The sequence below is a fragment of the Coccomyxa subellipsoidea genome (assembly GCF_000258705.1).
Source record: "Coccomyxa subellipsoidea C-169, whole genome shotgun sequence".
Classification (NCBI taxonomy): domain Eukaryota; kingdom Viridiplantae; phylum Chlorophyta; class Trebouxiophyceae; family Coccomyxaceae; genus Coccomyxa; species Coccomyxa subellipsoidea.
The window spans coordinates 1,222,270-1,243,577 of NW_005178025.1; the positions used below are offsets into that span (position 1 = coordinate 1,222,270).

At 54.9% G+C, this 21,308-nt stretch overlaps 5 protein-coding genes across 5 annotated transcripts; 3 read left to right on the plus strand and 2 right to left on the minus strand.

The window, feature by feature from the left end:
* Positions 1 to 926: 926 nt before the first annotated feature.
* COCSUDRAFT_31125 (51.6 kd-like protein) lies at positions 927 to 3,495 on the plus strand. Its single transcript, XM_005644266.1, has 7 exons — positions 927 to 992; positions 1,090 to 1,343; positions 1,505 to 1,655; positions 1,816 to 2,034; positions 2,332 to 2,630; positions 2,905 to 3,015; positions 3,186 to 3,495. The coding sequence occupies exons 2-7, from the start codon at positions 1,108 to 1,110 to the stop codon at positions 3,298 to 3,300; spliced, it is 1,131 nt and encodes a 376-aa protein (XP_005644323.1). The 5' UTR covers positions 927 to 992; positions 1,090 to 1,107; the 3' UTR covers positions 3,301 to 3,495.
* Positions 3,496 to 5,619: 2,124 nt separating this feature from the next.
* Positions 5,620 to 8,502, plus strand: COCSUDRAFT_19482 (DUF254-domain-containing protein; the record flags this gene model as incomplete). Its single annotated transcript, XM_005644267.1, has 8 exons — positions 5,620 to 5,782; positions 5,920 to 6,034; positions 6,167 to 6,360; positions 6,589 to 6,728; positions 6,993 to 7,214; positions 7,476 to 7,652; positions 7,829 to 8,014; positions 8,257 to 8,502. The coding sequence occupies 8 exons, from the start codon at positions 5,620 to 5,622 to the stop codon at positions 8,500 to 8,502; spliced, it is 1,443 nt and encodes a 480-aa protein (XP_005644324.1).
* Positions 8,503 to 8,765: 263 nt separating this feature from the next.
* On the minus strand, positions 8,766 to 12,832 carry COCSUDRAFT_31127 (Phosphoglucomutase, first 3 domain-containing protein; the record flags this gene model as incomplete). The annotated part of the gene is made up of 9 exons (XM_005644268.1): positions 8,766 to 9,262; positions 9,511 to 9,652; positions 9,955 to 10,035; positions 10,286 to 10,463; positions 10,751 to 10,927; positions 11,230 to 11,449; positions 11,742 to 11,934; positions 12,234 to 12,475; positions 12,691 to 12,832. 9 exons carry the CDS (start codon positions 12,830 to 12,832, stop codon positions 9,147 to 9,149), a joined length of 1,491 nt encoding a protein of 496 aa, XP_005644325.1. The 3' UTR covers positions 8,766 to 9,146.
* Positions 12,833 to 16,393: 3,561 nt separating this feature from the next.
* Positions 16,394 to 17,227, plus strand: COCSUDRAFT_58511 (Bystin-domain-containing protein; the record flags this gene model as incomplete). The annotated part of the gene is made up of 3 exons (XM_005644269.1): positions 16,394 to 16,629; positions 16,791 to 16,941; positions 17,102 to 17,227. 3 exons carry the CDS (start codon positions 16,394 to 16,396, stop codon positions 17,225 to 17,227), a joined length of 513 nt encoding a protein of 170 aa, XP_005644326.1.
* A 73-nt stretch (positions 17,228 to 17,300) lies between these two features.
* On the minus strand, positions 17,301 to 20,193 carry COCSUDRAFT_67798 (Phosphoglucomutase, first 3 domain-containing protein; the record flags this gene model as incomplete). The annotated part of the gene is made up of 7 exons (XM_005644270.1): positions 17,301 to 17,387; positions 17,638 to 17,815; positions 18,103 to 18,279; positions 18,582 to 18,801; positions 19,094 to 19,286; positions 19,586 to 19,827; positions 20,043 to 20,193. 7 exons carry the CDS (start codon positions 20,191 to 20,193, stop codon positions 17,301 to 17,303), a joined length of 1,248 nt encoding a protein of 415 aa, XP_005644327.1.
* Between the last annotated feature and the right edge of the window lie 1,115 nt (positions 20,194 to 21,308).

The window sequence follows — 21,308 nt, forward strand, 5'->3', positions numbered from 1 at the left end:
CGGCTGGATGTCCTCAGCTCTATCCTTCTTCCCGTTCCCACCAACGTGGAAGGCCTTCTTGAACTTGTCGGTTAGGCTGTTGCCGGGTTCGGAAGACGAATGCATTGGGACCTAGCTGTCGGTTCGTCTGCTCACTTTCTGTCCGCAAAAGATCTAGATCGAATATATAACCTGTTGTTGTGTCACGTCGTTCTCAAACAAACAATCTCCGGTTTACAAATTGATGATCGATGGAAGAAAGTATCCCAACGTTGCCCAACTTAACTGGCAGCTCCAGGGCAGCTTCCCTTCCCTGCGCCTTCATATCCCTTGCGATTGCAAACCCTATTGCGCCTCCAGGTTCTCGGAACCGGAACCAAGGCTCGACAATCAAGCCTTCCCTCAGTGTCGCTAGGGAGAACATCGCAATAAAGAAGCAATAAAGGCTTCGTTTAACTTACTTTAGGGAGTACACTGTGGTGGACGAGCAACATCTCAATAGTATAAATAAGTATTGCTGCTTGCAAGTCTCAGCAGAAGCAAATCAAATGGTGAAAAGAAAAGGGCCAAACGTCCACCGGCAGCATCTTGGCGAAGAGATCGAAAATCCTGCGACTTATGGTGTCAGGGTGGGGGTTCTTTACTGTTCCTTGTGCAATCTGGCCTTAAAGTCAGGGACCTTGCTTGCGGCGATCCGAGAAAATTCCCCCGAAATTAAGACTTTCTGTTGCAGACGAGACCGAGGCCAGGCAAGAGGCGCAAGAATGAGGCTGAAGAAGCTGAACACGAGGAGGTAGGAAACGACGCCAGTACTGACTTCCACAGCACAGTCAATTATCATTGAGACAACAATGCTTTAGATAGATCCCTCTGGCTGACCATTGCGCTCTTGTCCACAGAACTTGACGGAGAAGGCCAGCGAGCATATCCTGAGGCTAGCCAGGGAACAGCAGGCGGAGGTAGATGCAGAGCAACAGCCTGTCACTCGCTATGGACCTCTTCCTCGCACTCAGGTATGCCTGGACCTTTTCCTCGGATTTGAACGCCACTGAATCCAGCAATTCCTCTACACCACAGCACACTCCAGACATAACCCACTGCTGCTCGCAGGGGGCTGCACCGTCGAATATGCGAGCGTATCAGGGCCACGATGCTGACTCCGACGTCGAGTCTGACGACGCGGGGGGATTCAGCGATGTCGAGGAGCACTGGGAAGAGGAGGAGATTGGGTTGGAAGATGAGGCGGCTCTGGCGAGGTTCATGAATCCCGAGGCCGCCTCTCAGCAGCAGCGCACGCTCTCAGACATAATCATGGAGCGGATCAGGGAGAAGCAGGAAGCTGGTGGCATGCCTGCTATACCAGAGTGGGTCTCCTTTCCTGAGGCTTCTCGTCACAGCACCAAGAGCTGGCAAGAGCCTGTGTCACTGGCTTGCAGCAGCTTTGACCAGCCTTTGTGATGTGTTCATGTCTGAGTGTACTAGAAACGTCATCGGGTGGTATAGAGGAATGGGGTGCTCTGTGCAGGGATGAAGAGGGTCCAGGCATGGTCCCTGGAGGCATAAAGCCGGAGCTTGTGGAGCTGTACAAGGAAGTGGGCAAGATCCTGAGGCGGTTCACCACCGGAAAAGTGCCCAAGGCATTTAAGATCATCCCGAAGCTGGAGAACTGGGAAGATGTGAGCATCCTGGATCACTTTACCACCTTCTCCTTACCGCTTCTGTCACATGGATTGTCTGAGTCTAGCACATGGAGCTAGCGCCATCGCTTGAACTTGGTGAGCAGAACTGCACTCGAGACTCTCTACCGGGTTTGAGTGGTCACCCTCTGCCTCGCAGGTGCTGTTCCTGACAGATCCCGAGGGCTGGAGCCCGCATGCGACCTACCAGGCGACGCGCATGTTTGTTTCGAATTTGAATGCGAAGATGGCGCAGCGCTTCATGGCCCTGGTGCTGCTGCCGCACGTGCGCAGGGACATCAGCGACAACCGCCGTCTGCACCACGCGCTCTTCCAGGCCCTCAAGAAGGCCGCCTACAAGCCCGACGCCTTCTACAAGGTGCTATGCTCTTTTCAGCCTTGCTGTCCCTGTGCTGAATATCATTAACATAATACCTGAGATCCCATCCCTGTATGCAGTGCCCGGTGTCCCCTGGCTTTGTAAATGCCAATCTTGTAACAGTATGTATATTAGTGTCAGGGAAGCAGCGCCATATGATCATGCAAGATGCGCACTCAAATCGCCTGAATATGCTTGGATGCATGCCCTTCGGTTATCTTAGAGCTGCATGCCAATCGTGTGTGTCTCTGCAAGATGCAAGTGGGTGATCAATAATGTTAAAATTGTTGACCACAGGGCCTGCTGCTGCCGCTGTGCCAGTCGGGGACGTGCACTCTGCGCGAGGCCGTCATTCTTTCGTCGGTGCTGACGCGGGTGTCGCTGCCGATGCTGCACTCGGCTGCCGCGCTGGCACGCCTGGCCGGCATGGCCTACTCTGGCGTCAACTCCTTCTTCATCCGTGTGCTGCTGGACAAGAAGTACGCGCTGCCCTACAGGGTCATCGATGCGCTGGTGGACCACTTTCTCGGCTTCCGCAAGGAGGAGCGCCAGCTGCCCGTCGTGTGGCACCAGTCCCTCCTCACCTTCGTGCAGCGGTGAGCGCCGGCTTGCTGATCTTGTCCACACTCTGCTTTTCGCCCTGTCATAGCCAATGCGTTAGGCAATCACCCCGATATGCAGAGATCTCTCTGTGTGCCCTGCTGTGCTCATCAACAACCTGCTGCATATGTCTGAGATCCAGGCTCTTGTGCATCATCTACAATGAGACTGAAGCGCCTCGCAAACAAAGCACTGATCAACACTTGCGCCTAGCACACTGGCTGTCCTTGTGAAGGTGTCAGGTGCTAAGATCACATTGTGGCTTGCCAGGTACAAGCATGAAATCCGCGCGGAGGATAAGCAGCTGCTGCACAAGCTGATCAGGCGACAGTTCCACTACCTGGTCACACCAGAGGTCCACCGAGAGCTGGAGGCCTCCAGGTATGCATGCATGCTGAATGGTCATTCTTGCTATTTCTTCTCTCTAGGACTGCAATTAGCTTGCTTGGAGGAGCAATCTGGATTTCTAGAGCACAACTTGAGGAGATCAAGGCTGCTGTAATGCTGAATGAAAGATATGTTGTGAGGCATGTTTTGGATTTGAATTGCAGGTCTAGAGGCGAGAAGAGCAAAGCCGGTGCCATGGAGGTCCAAGCCCGTGTGAGCAGCAAGGTCACAGAGAACATCAGGGAGCTGCCGCCAGTATTGCTTATGGAGGAGGACTGATCGGGACTTATGTTGAGGCCAGCAGCAGGGATAGGAGCAGCATTGCGTGCAAGTTATCTGTGCCTCAAGGACACCTTTTGGTTTGGATTATGCGTTGGCGAATATGCTTGCAGCATTGCACATTTGAGATAGCAAACAGCCAGGGATCTACTGCGGGGTTGGGAGCCCCTGAGTGTGTAACGCGTTTGACATGCTTTTGCGCGTGTGAGTGCGCGTTAGAGCATGTTGCTACAATGTTACAAGTCGGGATGGGAATAATGTAGCATTGATGCATGCATGCCATGGTAGCAGTAAGGATTGCTTACGTGTCCAGGATCAGTCGTACGGCGTTCCTTCAGAACGTCTCGCTTGGCAAGTTGGATTTTGTGTTGAACTATAGAGCTTTAATTGTCTTCATACTTGCGTTCACACCTGCATCGATATTTTGATGGCTTTTCTGAGTGCATACTTAACCGTGTCGATGGATACTGTTGATATGTAACTAATCGACATCTCAAAGCCCGTTGACAGACGGAATTGAGCGCAAAGGTGCAGATTTAGTCCTATCGACGTATTATAGAAATAGAATAATTGTGTCACCCGTCACTATATCGCACTTGTTCTGGGATGATGCTCAAGGAAGGCACGATTGGGAAAGCATGAGGGAGTCACCCTTCAAAATCAATAACCCACCTGACGCACAGGTACCTGTTAAGGAAATTTCAAAGCAGGCTGATTCGTTTTTATATCAATGGCAAGGTGGCACCGACATAGAAAGTCATATCTCAGACTGTCATCACATTCCTCCTCCCCCTGATCAAGAATCTAAGGGTGTAAGCTGTGCAGGTGAAAGGAGACTTTGATGCACTCTTAAGTGTGAGTCCAAGAGAAGGGCCTGCACAGCGTCATAAGCCTGTGGCCCTGAACTTGAGGAAGAGGAGCAGCTTCAATCCTCAGGGATCAGTCGACTCGGCTGGTTCCTTTGTTAGCGCGGCTTCCTCTGCCAGCGAGTCTGAGGGTGTCAGACAGGCCGCAGCAGCTGAAGACAGCGAAGATAGCAGGACCGAGGATGCAGCCAGCATGCCGGTGGCAGAAGAAGGAGCCCACCTTTCCACTGCAGCAAGGGCTGGCCATGCTACCAATGGAACGGCGATAGTGCATCTTGAAAATGGAGCATATGAAGCTCCACTTCAAGGTAACGGCAGCGGTGTGACAGCAAGTGAGGCAGACAAGGAGCCCAGCTCTAAACATGCCTCACACGTGGAGCCGGAAGCCCCTGATCACAGGCCCGCCCTGCCGAATGGGAAAGACTCTGATGCAGCTGCCCAGCTACCGTCAGCGGCGCCTACAGCAAGCCCTGCTTCTCCAGGGCCGGCTGACGGCTTTGCAGATGCGTTGGAAGGCTTGCGGCTGCAGCCCAGAGAGTCGGCAGAGCTGCCTGTCAGCACGCTGAGGGCAGGCCGCTGCCTGTCTGGCTACGTCTCAGCCGAGGATGAGCCCCTCCCCGGCTCCGCAGCACATGCCAGCAGCACCGGCAGAGGAGCTATGCAGGACATCTCAGCAGACGAGCTGGACCTGCTGGCAGCCGCATCGCGCGCAGGCGAAGCAGGGAGCAGTGGGCGCTCAGACAGCAGGAGAGATGGTGAGGAGGCATCTGGGCAGGAGAGCGGTGGCGGGGCAGAGGCAGCTCAGCCCTTGAGCAGTTCTGAGGCGCCGTCATTCTCGGCCTGGGAGCCGAGGGATGCGAGGGGGGATGATGGGTTGGGGAAGGGAAGCGATGAGGAGGAAGGGCAGGAGCTAGGTGTTTGGAGGGGGGGCAGCCAGGACTCGGTGCCCACGACTGCCGCGGGGTCCTCTCTGGACTCGCACGCAGCCTCCAGCTTTGAGCTGCGCAGCATCGGTGCAGAGGCTGCAGAGGTCCACCAGCCGAACCAGGTGCGACATGTGGCTCCATCCTGATGGACACCTGTCAATGGCTTGAAAATCAGCTCTGCATCAACTCTATGCACATTTCTGAGGTCCTTGGCATATGCAGGTGGGCGACAGTCCTCCAGTGCAGGCCTCGCTGGGCACGCGCACAGGCAGCGACGTTGGCACAGCTGGGGGAGACCTGGAGGATGACTTCAGCGTCGTGGATGCCAGTGAAGCTGCCAATGCTGCATCCTCCGCTCCAGGTAAGACTTCTCCTCTGGCTCTGGCAACTTGCTAGCCCTCGCTCCTTGGAGGCTCAGGTTTCTTTGAGCTTGACTTCTGTGGTGATATATGCTTCTACATATCAAGCAAGCCAGCATGTATGAAGCAGTGCAACCCTACGCAGAATGACATGTTGCCAGGCCCATAATGCAATTGTGTGCGACAGGTGCTGAGGCAGAGGCGGCGGCAGCGGCGCGCGCTGCGTCCTTGGGGCGTGCAGCTTCCAGCGCCGCTGTGCAGGTGGGCCAGAATGAGGACAGTGCGCATTGGCGCGGCCAGCGCAAGCACTTCTTCGTCCTCAGCAACGCAGGTACCAAACCCCCGCCCTGCAGCACAAGTGTCCCTCTTGCAATGCAGATGCCAATGCTCTGACATGTCTCACTGATTGGAACGAGTGATGTCGCAGGGTAAAGTCAAAATGAGAACAACGGCTGACTATTCCCGCAGGCCGACCAGTGTTCACGGCGCATGGGAGCGAGCATGCGCTGGCGGGCTTCATGGCCATCATCGATGCCATGATGTCCTTCGTCAAGGACAGGGGCGACTCCTTGCAGACCATCAGGTACGCCCTCACCAGGCCAACCACACAATCCTTACTATCCCAATGACATCTGCCCTTTTGGCTAGAAAAGTACCACAATACACATTGCCACCAACAAATGCAATGTGCTTAGCAGTGTGAGCGATGGTGCAGGGCGGGGAAGCATTTGATAGTGTTCCTGGAGAGGGGTCCGCTGTATCTGGTGGCCGTGTCATCGACTGGGGAGCCTGAAGCCGCCCTGAAGCTGCAGCTGGACCTGCTGCATGCGCACCTGCTGGCCATCCTCACCGACAACTTCGACCGCATGCTCGCCAGGAACCCCAGATTCGAACCTCGCCGGCTGCTCGGTGCGCCATCTTTCAGCGCAGAACATCACTCCCAATCTACCTTGCAGTGACATCTGTCAGATCAACATCCGGCGTGCTGCAGGCACCATCAGGCATCCTTCATCCCTCCCTCTTCTCTGTTATGCATGGCAGCAACGTCGATGCCATCTGTGCCTGGTTTGAAAAGATGCTGCCGTGTCATTGGTGAAGCATGTCAGCTGGGGTGACAAAGCTCTTGTGCACTGGCAGGTGGCACGGAGGATGTGCTGCGCCGTTTCCTGGCCTCCTTCGACACCAGCCCCTCGGCGATGCTGTGCGCATTCGAGCCACTGCGCCTTTCGGCCGATGCGCGCCACACCGTCCTCCTGGCCCTCCAGTCCGCTGTCAAGGTATCTATCTCAGCAGCCTCTGTCTCACTTTCCTGAGTGTGCATGCTCGGGAAGGGGCATGCAGCCAGAAACACATCCTTATCCATCAAGCCTGGACTTGTATGATCTCGGGAGGGGACTACAACACCGCAGGTCCTGCACTGCAATTGCGGCGCCCAAGAGGACAGCTACAACGCTGTGATGCGCACATAGGGCAACCAACACATCCGGGGTGTTCTTATATAGCAGGAGAGTAAGCAGTGGTGTGCGCGTGTGCTGTCGCAGCGCAGCGAGGCGGTGTACGGAGTGCTGCTGGCTGGGGAGAGGGTAGTTGGCCTGGCTCAGCCGCGCGCCCATGCTCTGCACGCTGCGGACCTGCTGCTGCTGTCCAGCTTCGTGCTGGGCTCTGACAGTTTCCGGGCGGCTGCGGAGTCCTTCTCGCCCATCTGCCTGCCGCGCTTCAACCCCTCCGCCTTCCTCCATGCCTACGTCCACTACCTCGACCCCGTGCGCCCCTCACTCTCTTCAAGGACACCTGCATTGAGATGCCACATCAGTCCTGAGAATTGCGTGATGAGACAAGTCATTGTGTCAAGAACAGAATTTCTTTGCATGTAAAAGCAAGCGTGCTGTAAAACGCTCATTGAAATTTGCATGGGAATGAGGACTTGTGGGAGGACCAGAATCCATGAAGTTTGTGGCAGGGTCGGCCCATTATGGAGGTAGTGCAATGCACTGCGCTGATGACTGTGCTGATCGCGGCAGGAGAGCGGGGTGTGCCTGGTGCTGCTGTCGCCGCGGCAGGACGCGTTCCACCGCCTCTCAGACAGCGCTGCCCGCCTGCAGCGCCAGCTCGCAGAGTCCGGCGTGCCCCAGGTGATCCTTTTGGGGTTATTATACAGTCATAGGATGTTTAATCGTGCCTGCTCTTCATTGGCTGGAAATGTTTGAATTCAAGATGGGGTAGAAGATGTGACAACCTTGACCTACAGCCTGTCTCCAGATGCACCCTGCCTCCCTTGGCAAAAAGTCATAGGGGATAGTGAAAAACAGTCATATGAGGATGCTGACATAATGATGTGTCAGGGTGTGTCATGACGGCTGCAGCTGTGTGTATGCAGGCCATCCGGGCAGCGCTGGCGGCTCCAGGGCAGGGGCGGCTGCACATCCCCAGCATGCCTGCAGCGGCCGGCGGAGGCCCACTTGGGACGACTGCGCTGCAGCACTTCCTGTACAAGGCCCCTGCGCGCGGCCAGTATGTCATGCCAGCCTTCACCGCCCCCCTCACTGTACCAGAGCTCCAACAGGTGCATCCTTGCGTGCAAGCCTCCTCACTGACCTACGCTTCTGCTGAAATGCTATGATTGCTTGGGCTGTCCAATACACCCATGCCTGATGAGATAATGCAGATCAGGCTATGTGCTGTGCTCTGTGCAAGAGCTGTGCATGAAGTGTAGTCAAGCAGCCAAAGCTATCTGCAGCGCTGTCTTTTAGGTGTCTGCAGGGGTAAAACCAGATTTTTTTTCTGAAAAAAAGCTTTTCGTGACAGGAGGTCATGCCGGCATATGCGCGGGTGCATGCGGCCATGTTCAGCGAGGCAGGCCATGCGCGGCAGAGGGTGCATTTCACGCGGGATGACTCGCGCGCTGTGTTGGCCTACATTGGCGCGGAGTACGAGGCGTATGCGCAGTTTGATGCCCTGCTGGACAGGAGCGCTGCAGTGGCCACGTGCCAGCGGCTGTGTGCGTGGATCAAGGGGCAGCATGCCGAGCTTTTCGTGCCGCCCTCTTTCTAGACTGCCTGCTGCCGTGGGAATCGCTTGTGCTGTTTGCTGACATGCATGCATGCAACGTATTCTTTTGGTGGTGAAGCCTGTAAAGTCTTGAATTTTCTGTGTGTGAGTCATGCTTGCTTTGTAGATTAGTTGCAGACTGCCTGAGTAATTATAATGAATTGCCTGACAAAGGAGCTGTATGCAGCTGGGATAATTGCCCTGCTCCAAAATGAAAGGCTGATCATGATGGATGGACGGACGCTTTGCCACGAGCGCTGAATCTTGACAGGAAATATTGCATCTGCTACGACATTATATGAGTAAGTTGAAATTGATCTTTAGAAATCTCTAGACACATGGTCATCCTTGCGTAACCTTATCATATGTAGGTCATATGTAGGTCATTCCAAACAGGCAATCTCATTCCTTTCCTCTCTTGAAAACTCTACATTCAAGACGCATGCCTATTTTTCTTCTTCTTGTTGCATTCCCCACCAAGTTGGCGCCAGCATAGCATGCATATGCACAAGATCGCTTGTTCTCCACAATCTACCTCTGCTTGAAACATTCGAGGCCTCACAAATATAAAAATACTGGTACCAGTGGCATAACGATGGTGCATCATTTATGATGCTCAAAGATCAGCTAGGTGGTCAAAAAAGAGATCAATATTTCAATGTCTGGATTGAGCAGCCCTCGTACAGCTTTGAAGCGTCCACAATGCTCTCATCAGTCGCCTCCTCAAAGAACGTGACTATCTGCCGCACAATGCCGCATGACCCTGTACGCCAGCACGACAATCTCAACATCCATCCCATTATCATTATCATTTCAGCTTCCCCAGATGGTACCAGCGCCCCTAGCTTACAATCCCTTCATGCTGCACTCGAGATTGGCTTAATTCCAGGCACCCATTGCTTAATTGAGAGTGAGCATCCAGCGAGCTCGTTCTCAGCAACAAATAGAAAATATTAAGCTTGAAGATACCAGGCACTGCATGGCAGTTCTGGAGCAATGGGAGGGGCTCGCCTCCGCGCTGGTCGGACTCAACGTTGAGAACAAGGAGAGGGTCGTGCAGGCTAGCGCGCAGTAGCGCCCATCCCCTGCGGCCGTCGCCCTCGTCCACCGACACGCGCCAGCCCTCGTGGTTCTCCTTCTCCAGCTCCCACCCCTGTCAGCAACAATTTGAGCCCCTTCGAAGGTAATTGATATCTCTGGACCCTGGCATTCAGATGAGCCCTACATCTGTAGCATGTCAGGAAGTCAGGGATGCAATAGGGAAAGCCTGGCTGTAATTGTCAGACTGGATCAAGCTGTAGCTGGTCAGGCTCCCTGATCCATGCTCGATTCTTACTTATCAATCGATCAGATTCGTGGAATAACTTTGCCGTTAACTAAGAAGTATCCCTGAGGCAGTCCAGTGCTCGCAATGCCTTTCATGTCTTGCACATTATCTTATGGAATCTGTCACACCTGTGCTCCGCCCGCGCCATCCTCGATCCAATCATGGAACCCAGCCAGGATGGCCTGGCCATCCTTCTGGAAGTCATCCCCCTGCGCAGAATGACAGCCTTCTCACAAACTCGATACCACACCTGTGAGCTGCATGCTTTTTGCCAGTATTGCAACGGCTTCCCTCATGCAGAGAATTAGGAAAGTGTCGGACCGGGCTTCCTGCCTGCCTTCAGCCAGGCCTCAACAGGGCACGCATGGAATCAGAAGTTTGCTCTGCGCGACCAAGCACCGGCATGGCCAGCAGGCATTCCTCTGCTGCTAGGCTCACTAAATACACGAAAGTGTGCACCTTGAGCTTGAGCCTGAACTCGTTGGACTCGACGGGCTCCTTGAGGTCGGCGAGCAGGCTGACATAGATGTCCTTGCCCAGGCCCTCCAGGTAGCGCTTCACCATGATGATCACAATCTGGCTCGCGCTGTACGTGCCATCGTCCAGATAGTAGTTCTCCTTCATTGCCCCATGCCCGCTGCATACCACACATAACCCTTTTCATTGCATGAGCGATGTATTACTGCCAGCAGCATTCGCGTAGTACCAGCAGCGGGAACTCGCACAGCATTCTAATGCACCAGACAAGCTCTCTGCTCAGGCGCTCAGAATAGGATGGAGAGGGATGCGCCAAGGAAAGAAATTGGAGAAGGGTGAGTATGCTTTTAACATGGGAGGAATGCAACAGGGAACGGATGGGCAGGATGATGGACCAGATTATTGTGGCAAGTAAGTGACAAAGAGGCGGGCTGGGGGCTGGGTCACCTGGTCTCCATCATTAGCTCCGTGCGCACGCCCTGCTGGTTGAGCTTGACCCCCTGGCCGATCACATTTTTGTAGCCGCGCCGGTAGCGGAAGTGCTTGCCGCCCAGGCCCGTTATGAACTCCGTCAGCCCATTGCTCGTCACCGAGTCCGTCACTATCGTCGTCCCGGGGTACTTCCTGCACTCATTCGGCCACCATGCAGCGACATTCAGCTGTGCAGCCCTTTCTTTTAGCCACCCTCGTAATATGGGGCTGCCCTGCTGCTCAGACCACACCCAATTGCGCTCGTTCATGCATGGCAGACTCTGCAAACTGCAGAGAGTCCAAATGCTGGGCACGCACGCAAGTGGTCTAAGCCAATTGTTCAAGGCAGCATGCGGCAGCAGAATACCATGCGTGCATGAAAGAGGACTGAGCTTGTAATAGGACAGGGCCAATTTTTCCCGGCAGCAAGAGCACAGGAGCAGTGACCAGCTCACCTGAGCGCAATGTAGGCCATGAGGGCGATGTATCGGTTGGAGTTGATGGGCGTCCCATTTCCGGCCACAACGGCCGAGCGGTCCACGTCCGTGTCCACGACGATGCCGAGGTCGGCGCGCGATGCGTTGACTGCGCGCACGCCGGCCGCCATTGCCGCCTTGTCCTCGGGATTGGGCACGTGGTTGGGGAACCAGCCGTCCGGGTCCAGGTACTGGCTGCCTACACCAACCCCAGCTGGCTGCTCTCAGTCCAGGCGCCCACTCTTATCTACACGCATTTCCTGCCAGCTGGTCAGCTCTGCAGAGGCAAGGGGCGTCCACAGTGATGCACTTGACCCCGCTGCAATAACGAAGAATCCTGAAGAGCAAGCCCCAATTTATAGCAGAGAGTTTTCAGAGACCAGGTCAAGGTCTCAAGCTGTGAACCTCAGATCTGAGAGTAGAGATTTGTTCAGGCTAGCGAGGCTACTGCGCAATGCCGTTTGAGAGCAGGTGCACTACTGCAGGAATACTAGAAAGGTGCGCGCCTGTGGTGTCGGCCCCCAGGGGCGCGAGCACGTCGGAGGCCAGGAATCCGCCGCTGCCGTTGCCGGCGTCGACAATGATCTTGAACCCCTCCAGCGGGCGCTCGTAGTTGTCTGGGTGGTCGATCCCCTTCTTTATGATCTCCCGCAGGTGCGCCGCATACACCGGCATGAAATCCACCTACACCCACATCTCCGCCTCTCGGCAGGGTCGTGCATGCCTGCAAAGAACTGGGCATGCGGCAGCATTGCGTATGCACGCGTGCGGGGTGGGACACAGCAGGTCATGTTGCAAGCTACTGCCTCCGCCACAAAATGGAAAAGACACTGCTTGAAATTCCCATGGTGGCTCCAGTGGTTGCCCAGACCAGTAGGAGCCCTGGTTGAGGATGCTTCCGCCCATGTACCTTGTAATTTGGTCCCCAACACAGGGTGTAAAAGACACTGGCAACTGGTGGGGCACGCAACAGAGGGGCGCACGTAGTCTATGAGGCCGGGGTCGGTGTGCAGCGCGGAGGCCAGCACGAAGGCGTCGTCGGTGTATCTGTCGCCCGGGCGCGTGTGCGGCGCGTCCTCGGCCGCGTGCTCGGCAACCGCCAGCTGCAGCAGCTGCGACACGTCGCCCTTCTCGAAGCCGCCGTCGCGCGTGAAGAACTTGAAGCCGTTGCGGTTGTATGGCAGATGCGACGCCGTTATCATCACTGCCCCGTCATACTCGTAGCCTGCGCGCACACATACTGATGCATTTACGGCCCACAATGCAAATATTCTTAGATTTAAGATATGGCATGAGGCCGACAGCAGGGTCTTGAAATCGCTGCCGCTCCGAGTTATTTCATTGCCGCTAGACCGCTGCAGTCCTTGTATGAATGAACAGACAAGGAAGTTTTCCGCCTGTTTCCCTGCGGATGGGGATGACATGGTGTGATCTGCGCACCTTTTGAGATGGTGCTCATGAACATGGCGGGAGTTGTGGCGTAGCCAAAGCGCGCCACATGCACTCCCTTGCTCGTCAGACCTGCTGCAAGTGCAGCCGCTAGGATGGGGCCGCTGATCCGGGGATCCCTGCCTATCTGCATGTCAAACATTCCTGCCTGAGCCTGCCGGGAATCACATCCAAGAGCAGCACCTTTGGGGCCTTTGCATTACGGTCAAAAGGATGGGCATGCACAGCAGCTCAGGTATAGGCGGCCCCAGGGAATCCAACAATAGTCAGCAGAAGGAAGTAAGACCAACCGAGACTCTGAGCGATCCTGTAGGAATCTTCAAGCGCGCAGCAAGTTGCTCCGCTAGACCAGCTCCCAGAAAGAAAGCAATCGTGGGATTGAGATTACGGGTTTCACCCTCGACTCCTGTGCAGATTGCAGCAAAAGCAAAACCTTCACGTTCCTTCCAAATGTTGGATGCCTGGCAATATCCAGCGCGTGCGCGGACTTCAGCTTCCTGCACGCACCCGACACACCGATCAACCCTTGTTTCACACCTTCTATTCCCACACTTGCATTGCTGCAAAACTGAAAACCACCTGCCAGGAAGCAACATTAGAGACACCTCCTGTCTCCACAAATTCTTCCCAAGCATCACTGCAGGGACCATTTAGATCCTAAAGTTTGGAATAAACCTCAAAGGAGAGTGTAAAAACCATTTTCCTTGAAAGGGCGTCAGATGGTGCACTTGATGAAATGCATTTGCTGGAGAAGGGCGTACGTGGCATGGGGCTCCAGGCCCCGGCGGGATTCCTCGGCCTGGGTGCGCAGCAGCCGCGTCTCCTCGGCCAGTGCCGCCATGCGCCTCTCGTGCTCCGCGCCCACCCTGTGGTGCTCCTCCACCCTCTTGCCCAGGTCCGCCTCCCTCGTTCTGTACAACACCAACATCAAAGTTTGCACCCGAGTTGGTCTCTGTGAGCCCAGAAGCCCATCCTCAGCAACAGGACAGGCCTGACAGTGCGCACCGATGGCAGACCTGCTGAAATCCGCACTTTTTGCAACCGAAGATCAACAGGTCAGACGCGAACACCCACACACGAGCCCAACCTCAAAGCCTTCCTTTTGAGAACTCTGAAGCTCAGAGCACTTGTTTGGGAACGACAGAATTGGAGATGCTGGGCTGCTTCTTCAGATTGTGAGGCGCAGGGTAGTGTGTTAACCTGAGGGGCCCGAGGTGTGCGTCCAGCTCCTGCAGCTCCCTCAGCAGTGCCTCGCGCCTCCGCTCGCCCTCACCCAGCATCCTGCACATGACCGCAATATCAGTACTAGCACTTTATAAGCACTTGTGACTGTGACATCAAGTACATGACCTTCTGGTAACAGGACTGTCGTTACCAGTGTGTCAGGAATCATCACCAATCATCCAATTTTTTAAATGCTTTATGCCTGTAGTGCACAACAGTTGCAAGCCAGGTTAGGAACTAACAGCGAGTGGCTAACAAGTCGGGGATTTGACTAATCTGAACAGTGCGCACTTGTGGACGGCTGCGTGGTCGGACTGCAGGGGTCCCAGGGCCTTGGAGTGCTGCTCCCGCTGGGGCGCCATCTGCTTCGTCTCCAGCTCTTTTGCAGCTAGCGCCTCTTCCGCCTCACGTGCGAGCCTGCCACACAGACGCTATCTCACAGCGCTTCCCACCTAGAGAATGGAGAGTAACAATTGTCAACGGGCTTTCATTGATCACCGACACAAAATCTTCTCCGAGAAGTACCTGGAGTGGTGGTCGTGGGTCTTTGTGTGCTCGGCAAGGGCGAGCTTGGCATCCTCGTAGCTCTTCTTAATGGGGTTGATGTCGGTCGTCCCCTGGTGGTGCTGCTCCAACTCACGCTCCATCTGCGCGCGAACAGCGTTCCCAAAATGTAAGCAACCGCTGCTCCTGACAACAGCATGATTGTGCCATTTCCCAACAAAAGGAACTGGGTTACTCTCATATGACTTTCTTGGTTGGACTGTATGGGAATGAGCTGCATACGTCTTCAGCATGGCGCTGGGCCAGGTCGGCCTTGTTCTTCGACTCAGATGCCGCCATCAAGCTGGATTGCGCCTGCATCGCCTTGGTGTGCGCCACCTTGGCGTGAGTCAGTGCCTCCAACGTCTTGTCATGGTGGTCTGACCAAGGAGCTGAAGTAAACGTATCCTTGATGACCGTGCCCACACTCCTGTGACCACCCTCATTCGGGGTCGTTCCCGGATGCTCCTTGTTGTCGAAGGTGGCGATGGGGCTGTGCGGCTTATCAACATCAGCACGCGTGGGTTCGACCTGTGTAAGCAAATGAAACAATCTTTACGAGTGCTCGGACGCTGAGGAATGTGGTCTGTCAGGAAGCTGGGAAATGCCCCGAGCGTTCGCACTTGCACAGAATACTAGGTGCGACCGAAGGTACATGATGGGCAGCTATCATTACAAAAGCAAGCATAGACTAGTAAATCGTTCTGGTCCCTTTCATGATCGTGTGCTTTGTGCGCATTCCTGATGACTGTGCAATATTGCTATCGCAGGCCGTTCATAGGCGCACCGGTGATGGGTGTCCATGGGCGCCATGACCTAGCGGCTGGATGTCCTCAGCTCTATCCTTCTTCCCGTTCCCACCAACGTGGAAGGCCTTCTTGAACTTGTCGGTTAGGCTGTTGCCGGGTTCGGAAGACGAATGCATTGGGACCTAGCTGTCGGTTCGTCTGCTCACTTTCTGTCCGCAAAAGATCTAGATCGAATATATAACCTGTTGTTGTGTCACGTCGTTCTCAAACAAACAATCTCCGGTTTACAAATTGATGATCGATGGAAGAAAGTATCCCAACGTTGCCCAACTTAACTGGCAGCTCCAGGGCAGCTTCCCTTCCCTGCGCCTTCATATCCCTTGCGATTGCAAACCCTATTGCGCCTCCAGGTTCTCGGAACCGGAACCAAGGCTCGACAATCAAGCCTTCCCTCAGTGTCGCTAGGGAGAACATCGCAATAAAGAAGCAATAAAGGCTTCGTTTAACTTACTTTAGGGAGTACACTGTGGTGGACGAGCAACATCTCAATAGTATAAATAAGTATTGCTGCTTGCAAGTCTCAGCAGAAGCAAATCAAATGGTGAAAAGAAAAGGGCCAAACGTCCACCGGCAGCATCTTGGCGAAGAGATCGAAAATCCTGCGACTTATGGTGTCAGGGTGGGGGTTCTTTACTGTTCCTTGTGCAATCTGGCCTTAAAGTCAGGGACCTTGCTTGCGGCGATCCGAGAAAATTCCCCCGAAATTAAGACTTTCTGTTGCAGACGAGACCGAGGCCAGGCAAGAGGCGCAAGAATGAGGCTGAAGAAGCTGAACACGAGGAGGTAGGAAACGACGCCAGTACTGACTTCCACAGCACAGTCAATTATCATTGAGACAACAATGCTTTAGATAGATCCCTCTGGCTGACCATTGCGCTCTTGTCCACAGAACTTGACGGAGAAGGCCAGCGAGCATATCCTGAGGCTAGCCAGGGAACAGCAGGCGGAGGTAGATGCAGAGCAACAGCCTGTCACTCGCTATGGACCTCTTCCTCGCACTCAGGTATGCCTGGACCTTTTCCTCGGATTTGAACGCCACTGAATCCAGCAATTCCTCTACACCACAGCACACTCCAGACATAACCCACTGCTGCTCGCAGGGGGCTGCACCGTCGAATATGCGAGCGTATCAGGGCCACGATGCTGACTCCGACGTCGAGTCTGACGACGCGGGGGGATTCAGCGATGTCGAGGAGCACTGGGAAGAGGAGGAGATTGGGTTGGAAGATGAGGCGGCTCTGGCGAGGTTCATGAATCCCGAGGCCGCCTCTCAGCAGCAGCGCACGCTCTCAGACATAATCATGGAGCGGATCAGGGAGAAGCAGGAAGCTGGTGGCATGCCTGCTATACCAGAGTGGGTCTCCTTTCCTGAGGCTTCTCGTCACAGCACCAAGAGCTGGCAAGAGCCTGTGTCACTGGCTTGCAGCAGCTTTGACCAGCCTTTGTGATGTGTTCATGTCTGAGTGTACTAGAAACGTCATCGGGTGGTATAGAGGAATGGGGTGCTCTGTGCAGGGATGAAGAGGGTCCAGGCATGGTCCCTGGAGGCATAAAGCCGGAGCTTGTGGAGCTGTACAAGGAAGTGGGCAAGATCCTGAGGCGGTTCACCACCGGAAAAGTGCCCAAGGCATTTAAGATCATCCCGAAGCTGGAGAACTGGGAAGATGTGAGCATCCTGGATCACTTTACCACCTTCTCCTTACCGCTTCTGTCACATGGATTGTCTGAGTCTAGCACATGGAGCTAGCGCCATCGCTTGAACTTGGTGAGCAGAACTGCACTCGAGACTCTCTACCGGGTTTGAGTGGTCACCCTCTGCCTCGCAGGTGCTGTTCCTGACAGATCCCGAGGGCTGGAGCCCGCATGCGACCTACCAGGCGACGCGCATGTTTGTTTCGAATTTGAATGCGAAGATGGCGCAGCGCTTCATGGCCCTGGAACTTTGCCGTTAACTAAGAAGTATCCCTGAGGCAGTCCAGTGCTCGCAATGCCTTTCATGTCTTGCACATTATCTTATGGAATCTGTCACACCTGTGCTCCGCCCGCGCCATCCTCGATCCAATCATGGAACCCAGCCAGGATGGCCTGGCCATCCTTCTGGAAGTCATCCCCCTGCGCAGAATGACAGCCTTCTCACAAACTCGATACCACACCTGTGAGCTGCATGCTTTTTGCCAGTATTGCAACGGCTTCCCTCATGCAGAGAATTAGGAAAGTGTCGGACCGGGCTTCCTGCCTGCCTTCAGCCAGGCCTCAACAGGGCACGCATGGAATCAGAAGTTTGCTCTGCGCGACCAAGCACCGGCATGGCCAGCAGGCATTCCTCTGCTGCTAGGCTCACTAAATACACGAAAGTGTGCACCTTGAGCTTGAGCCTGAACTCGTTGGACTCGACGGGCTCCTTGAGGTCGGCGAGCAGGCTGACATAGATGTCCTTGCCCAGGCCCTCCAGGTAGCGCTTCACCATGATGATCACAATCTGGCTCGCGCTGTACGTGCCATCGTCCAGATAGTAGTTCTCCTTCATTGCCCCATGCCCGCTGCATACCACACATAACCCTTTTCATTGCATGAGCGATGTATTACTGCCAGCAGCATTCGCGTAGTACCAGCAGCGGGAACTCGCACAGCATTCTAATGCACCAGACAAGCTCTCTGCTCAGGCGCTCAGAATAGGATGGAGAGGGATGCGCCAAGGAAAGAAATTGGAGAAGGGTGAGTATGCTTTTAACATGGGAGGAATGCAACAGGGAACGGATGGGCAGGATGATGGACCAGATTATTGTGGCAAGTAAGTGACAAAGAGGCGGGCTGGGGGCTGGGTCACCTGGTCTCCATCATTAGCTCCGTGCGCACGCCCTGCTGGTTGAGCTTGACCCCCTGGCCGATCACATTTTTGTAGCCGCGCCGGTAGCGGAAGTGCTTGCCGCCCAGGCCCGTTATGAACTCCGTCAGCCCATTGCTCGTCACCGAGTCCGTCACTATCGTCGTCCCGGGGTACTTCCTGCACTCATTCGGCCACCATGCAGCGACATTCAGCTGTGCAGCCCTTTCTTTTAGCCACCCTCGTAATATGGGGCTGCCCTGCTGCTCAGACCACACCCAATTGCGCTCGTTCATGCATGGCAGACTCTGCAAACTGCAGAGAGTCCAAATGCTGGGCACGCACGCAAGTGGTCTAAGCCAATTGTTCAAGGCAGCATGCGGCAGCAGAATACCATGCGTGCATGAAAGAGGACTGAGCTTGTAATAGGACAGGGCCAATTTTTCCCGGCAGCAAGAGCACAGGAGCAGTGACCAGCTCACCTGAGCGCAATGTAGGCCATGAGGGCGATGTATCGGTTGGAGTTGATGGGCGTCCCATTTCCGGCCACAACGGCCGAGCGGTCCACGTCCGTGTCCACGACGATGCCGAGGTCGGCGCGCGATGCGTTGACTGCGCGCACGCCGGCCGCCATTGCCGCCTTGTCCTCGGGATTGGGCACGTGGTTGGGGAACCAGCCGTCCGGGTCCAGGTACTGGCTGCCTACACCAACCCCAGCTGGCTGCTCTCAGTCCAGGCGCCCACTCTTATCTACACGCATTTCCTGCCAGCTGGTCAGCTCTGCAGAGGCAAGGAGCGTCCACAGTGATGCACTTGACCCCGCTGCAATAACGAAGAATCCTGAAGAGCAAGCCCCAATTTATAGCAGAGAGTTTTCAGAGACCAGGTCAAGGTCTCAAGCTGTGAACCTCAGATCTGAGAGTAGAGATTTGTTCAGGCTAGCGAGGCTACTGCGCAATGCCGTTTGAGAGCAGGTGCACTACTGCAGGAATACTAGAAAGGTGCGCGCCTGTGGTGTCGGCCCCCAGGGGCGCGAGCACGTCGGAGGCCAGGAATCCGCCGCTGCCGTTGCCGGCGTCGACAATGATCTTGAACCCCTCCAGCGGGCGCTCGTAGTTGTCTGGGTGGTCGATCCCCTTCTTTATGATCTCCCGCAGGTGCGCCGCATACACCGGCATGAAATCCACCTACACCCACATCTCCGCCTCTCGGCAGGGTCGTGCATGCCTGCAAAGAACTGGGCATGCGGCAGCATTGCGTATGCACGCGTGCGGGGTGGGACACAGCAGGTCATGTTGCAAGCTACTGCCTCCGCCACAAAATGGAAAAGACACTGCTTGAAATTCCCATGGTGGCTCCAGTGGTTGCCCAGACCAGTAGGAGCCCTGGTTGAGGATGCTTCCGCCCATGTACCTTGTAATTTGGTCCCCAACACAGGGTGTAAAAGACACTGGCAACTGGTGGGGCACGCAACAGAGGGGCGCACGTAGTCTATGAGGCCGGGGTCGGTGTGCAGCGCGGAGGCCAGCACGAAGGCGTCGTCGGTGTATCTGTCGCCCGGGCGCGTGTGCGGCGCGTCCTCGGCCGCGTGCTCGGCAACCGCCAGCTGCAGCAGCTGCGACACGTCGCCCTTCTCGAAGCCGCCGTCGCGCGTGAAGAACTTGAAGCCGTTGCGGTTGTATGGCAGATGCGACGCCGTTATCATCACTGCCCCGTCATACTCGTAGCCTGCGCGCACACATACTGATGCATTTACGGCCCACAATGCAAATATTCTTAGATTTAAGATATGGCATGAGGCCGACAGCAGGGTCTTGAAATCGCTGCCGCTCCGAGTTATTTCATTGCCGCTAGACCGCTGCAGTCCTTGTATGAATGAACAGACAAGGAAGTTTTCCGCCTGTTTCCCTGCGGATGGGGATGACATGGTGTGATCTGCGCACCTTTTGAGATGGTGCTCATGAACATGGCGGGAGTTGTGGCGTAGCCAAAGCGCGCCACATGCACTCCCTTGCTCGTCAGACCTGCTGCAAGTGCAGCCGCTAGGATGGGGCCGCTGATCCGGGGATCCCTGCCTATCTGCATGTCAAACATTCCTGCCTGAGCCTGCCGGGAATCACATCCAAGAGCAGCACCTTTGGGGCCTTTGCATTACGGTCAAAAGGATGGGCATGCACAGCAGCTCAGGTATAGGCGGCCCCAGGGAATCCAACAATAGTCAGCAGAAGGAAGTAAGACCAACCGAGACTCTGAGCGATCCTGTAGGAATCTTCAAGCGCGCAGCAAGTTGCTCCGCTAGACCAGCTCCCAGAAAGAAAGCAATCGTGGGATTGAGATTACGGGTTTCACCCTCGACTCCTGTGCAGATTGCAGCAAAAGCAAAACCTTCACGTTCCTTCCAAATGTTGGATGCCTGGCAATATCCAGTCTTGTTGCAATGCTTGGGGGAGTGCCGTGGGCTCACCATCGACAGCAATGCCTCTCACATCGCTGCCATTCTGGAGCCTCTTGTACAGGTTCAAAACAACCTCGTCAGGCTCTGAGGTGCTTGTAACAGGTGCTTCTGGAGCAGCCACCGCTGCTGCAGTGGAAGCAGGCCGTGGGATCTCTAATGCATTTGGTGCCCGTCTACATTGCCCTGCAAGTAGATGACACATGGACAAATGAAGTTGGGAGAAGTAGGGTTCTGTACCGAGAAGGCACATCACAAGAGCGATCACTAAAAGCCATGCAGACTGGATTGAGTCCATTCGGTGAGCACAAATTTAGATACACTTGCCAAACAAGTTATAGAAGCCTCTCAAACCTGGAATGTGTGAGGGACATGTCCTGCTGAAAACCCTTTGCTGTCCTAATATTCTGCTGTATGTCCTGATACGTTCAACAGAAACTCTTCGTCCATAGCCTATGCCGGATCCTACTGAAAATGCTGACATGACCGCCGTCCTGTACGTAATCACTTCGGTGATCAGTGCAAGATCCAGGTGCCTGTCTCGGATACCAAGTTCGTGCCTTCGATCTGGAGTTATTTGGATGCCAATATGGCAAATGCACTGTCTTGAGATTCAGAAGGAAAGATATTCTGCATCGATCAATGACGAGAAGTATTTAGGGTGAAACTGCCATGGGTCGATGAGGTGTATATCGTGCATTCAAAATTTCCAGTTCCAAGCATGTTCCAAGGCAAACCGATGGTCAAGCTTGACTCT

Excerpts from the sequence above, each read along its gene's own strand:
- COCSUDRAFT_31125 (XM_005644266.1), top strand. The coding sequence starts at position 1,108 with ATGCGAGCGTATCAGGGCCACGATGCTGACTCCGACGTCGAGTCTGAC. Across the intron at positions 1,344-1,504 it reads GGCATGCCTGCTATACCAGA|GGATGAAGAGGGTCCAGGCA; the intron begins GTGGGTCTCCTT and ends TGCTCTGTGCAG. Across the intron at positions 3,016-3,185 it reads CGAGAGCTGGAGGCCTCCAG|GTCTAGAGGCGAGAAGAGCA; the intron begins GTATGCATGCAT and ends TTTGAATTGCAG.